Source organism: Cariama cristata, unplaced genomic scaffold, assembly GCF_000690535.1.
Source record: "Cariama cristata isolate BGI_N322 unplaced genomic scaffold, ASM69053v1 scaffold29802, whole genome shotgun sequence".
In the NCBI taxonomy this organism is placed as follows: domain Eukaryota; kingdom Metazoa; phylum Chordata; class Aves; order Cariamiformes; family Cariamidae; genus Cariama; species Cariama cristata.
In genome coordinates this window covers 51,261-59,162 of record NW_009603922.1, presented here as the reverse complement: position 1 = coordinate 59,162, position 7,902 = coordinate 51,261, and the positions used below count along the sequence as shown (strand labels likewise).

Below are 7,902 nucleotides of genomic sequence, written 5' to 3'. Positions count from 1 at the left end.
GCCACTCACTCTAAATCACTATCTTCTTCACAGAGACAGTCTGCCTCAGACCTCTTTTTGCATGTGAAAATCCTAGACCATACTTAAGATTTTCAGCCCCTGTCTTGTGCTTTTCTATTGTTCATGGAAAGAGAAAGCTGTGTACACAGCAAGAGTATCAACCGACCTAAGTGATACTCATTCTGCATGTTCAAGAATGCCATTACCTTGAAACAGGTTACCCAAAGGATTAAGTTTATAGTCTTCATATTATCTGTAAATTTTGCAGTTGAAAGAACTCCCTAGTCATGATCACAAACCTGAGTATTGTGTTCCTCAAAGGCAACAGAAAGCACATTTTTGTTTACAACTGAAATAAAAATACAGTTGTTAATTTTTTCCAATAATATTGATCAGTATAGTCCCTCATGATTGCCTGAGTGGGGGGTTGTTTTCATTTTTAAATGCATGTATCTATCTCAAAACTCTCACTCCGCTACTTAAGTCCTACTGAATCTAGCAAAAGAATCAACATCTTCCACTTTTTCCTTGCCTTTTCACTAAATGTAAAGTATTTCTCCCCACATTATCTGAACTGACCAAATACCACTTGAAAGCAAAGATTTCTGAACTGAAGAGCATAGTACAATATAAAATTATTTCTTTCCACAATTGCAACTTTCTCCATTTGTCTGAAGCTCTGCATACTTTGTTACATCAGAAAGTCCTCAACAAACAGGTTTATATGAGTTACAAAGCTGAATACCACTGGTATTAGGGTCTTGAACACTTCTGGTTCCCAGTATGCACAGTAAAGTGTTGTAACAAGCTGTTGTCTTGATTACCTCTACCTATAGTGAAAATAAAAAGCGCCAATGAAAGAATCCACAGCAAACTTTGCAGACCTGAAGGGAAGTTTTTTTACGTATATAAAGTATCAATGCAGTTTTAAAACTTTTGATAGCATTTGACCTGCATATTCCTTCTACTTTGCCAAAATATGCCAAAATTTCTTAAGATTCACAGTTAAACATTGTAAGTATTGTAAAATGGGCAAATGCTGTATCCTATACACTTTACAAGTCTCTAGTCCTGGAAAAATTAGTCAAATTATGTTTCATGAGCATCTTCATGAGGCCAAAAATCCACTGACAAATTAAAATTAAGTCTTCTATAAATACATTTTTATTCCATTTATGCACACAGCTTTTTATAGCTTTAAACCTCCTCTCTTTCCCATTTTTAAACACTATTGAAACTGTCAGGAGCTACATTTTACATTTTAACAATCATTGCATACACATCATGATTCCTAGAATTTAAAATGGAATTGTTGACGGTTCAGATACTGTTAGACTGTCATTAGTTCTGCAAGGTATGTAATTTGTCATTTTGGAAGAAATGACAGTACCTTCACTTGCACAACATCCTTTTAAACTTCCTCTCTCTAACTTGAAAATGCCAGTATTATACTCTGCTTCAAGAGAGATATTTTTAAAGCCTGCAGGTTGAGTTGTCACAGAGCAATTTGTCAGGTAGTATTTTGTCTTCATTAAGGTTTATTCACAGAAAGTGATTGGCCTCTCCGTGATATTCCCCAAAGACAATACACTGTGTCTTACCTGATGGTAATGAGGCCTGTGTTAAATTTTCACTTTCCTCATCCGTGCTGCCATCATAGTCATTTTCTCTCCCCATAGCCACCTGAGTGGTAGCTATACTATCCCTAGGAAAAAAAAGGTACATCTTTCCATCTATTATTCCTGGAAAGTATTTATGATATTAGGCAATGCAAGCTGATACACTTCAATGTAGAATCCCCATGCTGAAAAGCTTAGCATATTCATATACAAGGACAGACAATAAAAGGTAAGTTAAGATATAAAAAAGCAAGATGAAAATAGTAAATGAACTAAAGCATGTTGTAGCATTAGAATTATTCATCTTCTCTGGATATACTTGAAATAAAAAGTACATAAAAACATTTAGATTTACATATTTTTGTTCCCTAAAGGACAAAAGGAATCAAATAATTCAGGGAGAATGTATATGAAAGTACCACCTATGGAAATGGCAGGGACATACTCTGATTGGAAAATCAACTGCTACTTAACAGAAAAGAGAAGAGGACAGATTCATTGAATATTTAGTTCTTGGTTACAGCATCCAAAGCAATATGCTGCCATTTGCAGTGATGTCACAAAGAATCCTCTGCTTTCATGACTAACAGTATTGTTCTGGACAACCAAGCACTTAGCCAGGAAGAACTGTCACTCGCAGTTAGAGCCAAAGGAGTGGAAACCAAGCTAAACTAAAATATGCATCAGGTATGATACCAAGTAACTCAGGAAAATTAAGAAATACCTTGTACATTTGGCATCTGCTGCAGATTCTTTAGCTTCATTCAACAACTTCTGTAAGTTTCTTATCTTTGCCTTCTTTTCATTCAGCACCAAAATAAACCGGTTATAAAGATCTGCCTCTAGTTCTTCTTTAGCTTTCACACATTTTTCCAGCCTACAAGGTAAAATTAACTGTTACACTATTTCTTTGCAAAATTCTGTGTTTCCTGGAAGAAAATTCTGTAGTGAGGCCAGCCTTCCTATTACAGGAATCCCCACACCAAACCACACATGACTAGTCCAGCATCTCATGTCTGAAACAGGCCAGAAGAAGCTTTTTTTCCACAGAAAAGTGCAACAAACTTTGCTACCAAAAGGGGAAAGTTTCCAAGGGGACAATTTTCTTTTCATGCTTTTTTGATAGGTTCTTGCACACATGCATCTGAGACAACAAAAATTGAAATAGGCAAGTGTTCTTTAGTTTCAATGCTGAATTCACCACAGTGGGCATACCTTAGCAGGATACACATAATGAAATTACAAACAGATATGATTAAACTTGACAGGTCCCAAATCTGGAACACACACTCTGACTTGAAATATATTGGAACAGGAGAGCGAGGGGAAAAAAAAAAAACAAACAAGAAATAGGCAGCTCCACTCCAACATGGGCTGAGATGACCACCAAATATTTTGGGCAACTGGGACAGCTCCAGAACTCTTTCCATCCTAGGAATCCCCAGGCAGACATGGGTGTTAGAGACCTTTGCCTGACCATTTTCCATCAATGGCCTTGTATGTCTTGTTGTGGTGAGCTGGCAAGGTACAGAAACCAGTTCCTGGCAAAGCTCAGCAGGACACTGCAGCAACACCTGATGGCAACTGTAATCCCTTACAGCCATTCAGACAAATTCAATGCTCGTAACTTCAGCGCTGCGGACTCCATTTCAAATTACACAGATACAGAGCTGGAATCTTGGAACACCTGCAGCCACCACTAGCAGATTTTTCTTTTTTTTCCCCTGAACCAATCCCAATTACTTGGTAGAGGGATAAACACTTACAACACAACATATACATAAATATTTTAAAAGCTCTTTATATCTTCAGAGTAAAATATTCTTCAGTTTTTTAAAGGATTAATGTGCACCTGTATGTAGGTCAATGTCAATAAAATGAAGCACAACGGAAATACAAAATTAAGAATATGGATGTATACTGTATCATAAGCAAAGCAAAACTGGATAAGCGCCATAAATGAAGTGACTTACAGCAAACGTGATCCTATATTTACTTCCTGTATTTCATAACTTTTTAGTACTTGGGTTGAACCACAAACATTTTAATAGCTGTGTTCAGAACAAGCAAATAAATATCTTGATAATCTTATTGATCATGGTAAATACAGTATTATAGCAAATAGTAATAACTTATAAACAACATTCTTTTCATCAACCTGAGTAAGGTTGGTAAAAAAATTTAGAAGGCTTCCTTTGTTACTACACCCAAACACATAACAGATTTTTAAAATATTAATTTATAAGGTAAGAAATTTCAACAGACTTCCTATATAAATACTAATTATTTCGTTCATAGACCAAAACCATGTATGATGTAAGAAGAAAGATAATAGAAAATAATCTCATGAAGTATTAAGTCTACTATGCAATGCTTTAGGGATATGCTTGATAGTTGATAAATAATTCATCTAATTTAAATGCAAATAGCAGAACATCATTACCATATAGATCGGTTCAATAATTCCTAAATGAAAGATCATACGCACTAATCAACTACCAGGAGACTTTCCACCTACAAAATGAACGTTAACTGTTTGGTGGGGAACAAATACACAATTCACAAAGAATCATAAACCCCAATACAGGGTCCAGAAGTGCCTGCACATGCTCGAAACTAATTATGTCTGTATATAAAAAAGTGGAAAACAAGGGTTTTGTGTGAAATATGGTAATCCCATCTGCATCAAATCCTATAGAAAAGTCCGCTCTCTCACACACAAAACAATACTAACTAAAGAAAGTGCTTACTACTGTGTCTTTATTTTGCCAATGGACTGGTTTGTGTCACAGCAGCTGAGGTTGGTTTGAATAGTTACATTGAGACATTTTGCTGACTTGGCCAAAAAGGTGTCATGTAAGATGACTTCAGTGAGGCCATTGAATCCCGCAAAGACATGCACTGAAGAAAATCCACATAACTGTAAACTCTCAATGAGGTAAAGTTGATGCTGCCTGGACATTAACAAGCACAGTACAGGAACCTATTGCAAGACTAGCCAATTTTTTCAGCCTCCGGAGCAAAATATTAGCATCTCAAAATACACATAGTGACTATATGCATAGATTAGAATATTAACTCTTCCCTGTAGACAAAATTAGTAGTATGCCATCAGTTAATCTTATATGATCGTTTTCATTTACGTGAATACCTTTTTTTTCCCTGTTGTTTAGAGTAACCCACATATAAATACATTATCCAGACACAGATATGACATAATTTGATATATAAATAGATACGACATAATGTTAATTTGGCATAACATTCAACCAGTGTAAAACAGTATTACATTAATGTTATATTTGCAAGTCATGAGCCTTTAAAAGTATACTATGATATGGCATATGGTAATACTTCAAAATGGAATAGTAAAAAGCAACAGTCCTCTGCTGCTTGGGAACAGGGATGCATTAATTAGGCAGAACGTGTGGGGGATGGCTCTGGCTGCAACTCTGCATGGCCTTTAGGATTCACTCAGGCATGCATTACCTGAATTACGTGACCACTAAGTGAAGCTGGCTGGGTTTCATTCCAATACCTCATTGGTTACAAATACAAACTTTAATTGCAATTCGTCACATGCTTATGCCTGTATGTGGTTTGTCTCACTAAAATACCATCTCCCCAGGCCAAATAAAGAAGCTGCTCATCTCAAAGACAACTTTCAAGTACAATGAAAATAAACAGAAGTTAACGGCTAGAGTGGTGCAAGTCTTATTTGCACGTGCTTTCCAACTTCTATATTCTTAGATCTCACTGTTATGTCAGCACAATGCTTTTCATGTGCCAGACATGTCCAAGTTGACAGCCATCAAAAAGCTTGCACAGCCTACTGAAAGTAGCTACTATTAGGAATGGTTACAGTTAGTAATTGAGACAATAAGGTAACTGTCCAGTTCTTAAGTGCTACCTAAACATGGAGCAATCACACATGCTTCACAGAGGTTAACGTGAACTATGTAACTTAATGGCATTTACACATTTCTCACACTCCAATACTAGAAAGTAAAAAATCAACACCTCTGCTATCTATCCTTGTCCTCAGTGCTCTAAAATAATTACTGGTCTTATGGCACTGCTTTATTACATTTCAGATTCAGCCCTCCCCCAACATTGGCAATGGTATTGAATCTTGATGAGCTAAAGCTGAAGAGTCAGTTTGAAGCACCTAGATACCTAGCTTGCATTTTTATAAGCTGTTTGTGGTTTAAATATATTGTCACTATAGTTGACCACAGCATAAATTAACAGCTATTTTGATTTTGGCTTGTCTACACTAATTTTAGATGTTTGATACAAAATATATACCACACTCAAATCAGAAATTTAACTCGTGTTTTATTGGCCAAGGAATTACTTTGTTGCAGATTATTATTGCTTTACATTTACCATCTTAATTATCTATATGAAATAAAACATAAAGCTATTCCGCTGTAATACTGATCCATCCCTGATGTGTGCGCACGCACACACACACATTCACCCCCAGGCACCCACTTGCAGCATTTTCAGAGTAATCCTTTTGAAAATTTCCATAGCCTCTCTATTTAGATCTTGCCAGATAGTGCATTAGTAATTTTTATTTTAAGTTTTTAGATCAAGTGCTGAATGGTCTAGCTAGCCAATAACTCTCATGCTGATGTCACCTACATACGGATCATTTCCTAAAAGCAAAGAAATGTTCAGTCAGGTAAAATCCTACATTTTGGTCATCACAATGAGCAAGATGATGAAAATTAGAGGAGTTACAGTTTCAATCAGAAACACTCTCAACACCTCAGATGCCGCACAGCTTAGACTACAGTACGTCATTTAACAATTTCATGAAGCAGCAGACTTCTCTTCAAAGGGATTTTTGGCCTGCTCCTGCCTTTCACCTTCATGCGAACCCAAATTGCAGAGGGACGCAACAGGAGCCATTTCTATACCTGGAACAGGGCACCCAGCAGAAAGCTGTTTACAGCTGAGCAGATTATCTCAAGTACATTGAGGCAGTTGCCAGCAGCAGATCAGGGCTGGTATTCAGCCTACGGATTGCTCACTACGCAGATGCAGCCTCCTGAAGGAAACTTGCTTGCCATTTTACAGACTGAGTGGAAAGCAGAACAAGTTTACACCTCAAGAGACCCCGGAGAGTCTAGAGGCAAAGCTGCTGAGCTGAGCTCACAGAACTTTCATGATGGTCACAAAAATTAGAGTAGGGAACTGGGATGATTGAATTATTCCATTCAGTCCCCTACGCTTAACCTGAACAAAACCAGCTCTTGGAAGTCTGCACGCTATGTTTTAATTCTAATGAGGTCCTGAAGACAGAGATTTTAAGCAAAGGGAACTGCAGGGGCTGAAACTCTGGAGCTGATGTGCCTTAGCTCCAGGTGAAGAGGGAGCACAATTCTCCACATCACATGCTTTATATTTGATGTTTTACCACTCAACACCATGAGTGATACAGACTGTGAAGCCTGAAATCCTGTCTACTGAACAAAGACAGGCAAAGCTTTTGTTCAGCTCCAAGAAATTCAAAACACTAGGTCCAACATTTGGAGCCAAAAGAGCAGAGAGAGACAGCAGGGTAGACTAGGCTGTGCCAAAAAGCATTAGAACAAACCAACCAAAACAAAACAAAAAACTAACACTGTTTGGAGGAAAACTATTTTTATTCATTTAGTGGACATGGTCAAAATTTGGTGACCATACAACTTTCACTATTTTGAAAATTCACATTTCAGCTATTCAAAATATAATACTAAAGAAAATTACCAGCTTTTGAAGCTTGAATACACTGCTTCCAAGAGCAAAGGCTGTCAGGCAACTGCGATTTTTTTTTTTTTTTTTTTTGGGTGTCATTTTTTTTTTTTTTTTTTTTTGGGGGGGGGGGGTTACTCTTTAAAAGTGCCACACCACCATGGAAATTGATACAAGCACTAATGCCTATTACACATTAGCGTGTAATGCAGTACAGCATACTGGTTATACAATACGCTATTGTGCAATAAACCGTTAAGCAGTACAACACCACTTAGGAAGGCCATATGCTTGTCAGGGAGATTGTCAGGAGAAACTGTTACTCATTTTAATGACAGTGAAACAAAACTAACTCCTCCCTAAAGTTAACTCTTTTTCAAGGTAAATTAATACCAATTAGCTACATTCTTTCATCAGTCTTCCTAAATGTGTTTTTTCAGATAAAACTATAGAAAAAGAAGATAAATCTCTGACTTGTATGTGCTAAGCATTTTATGCTAACTGAAATAAGCACAGATTACTTCACTACAGAGCGTCG

At 36.9% G+C, this 7,902-nt stretch overlaps 1 protein-coding gene across 1 annotated transcript in view; it reads right to left on the bottom strand.

Moving 5' to 3' along the window:
* Nucleotides 1–1,601: 1,601 nt before the first annotated feature.
* Nucleotides 1,602–7,902, bottom strand: part of XRCC4 (X-ray repair complementing defective repair in Chinese hamster cells 4) — a gene marked incomplete at both ends in the record, with an annotated part of 6,985 nt that continues 684 nt past the window's right edge. Inside the window, 2 exons of the mRNA XM_009695389.1 lie at nt 1,602–1,705; nt 2,344–2,496. Coding sequence (XP_009693691.1) covers nt 1,602–1,705; nt 2,344–2,496 — 257 coding nt within the window. The remainder of the gene's footprint in view (nt 1,706–2,343; nt 2,497–7,902) is intronic.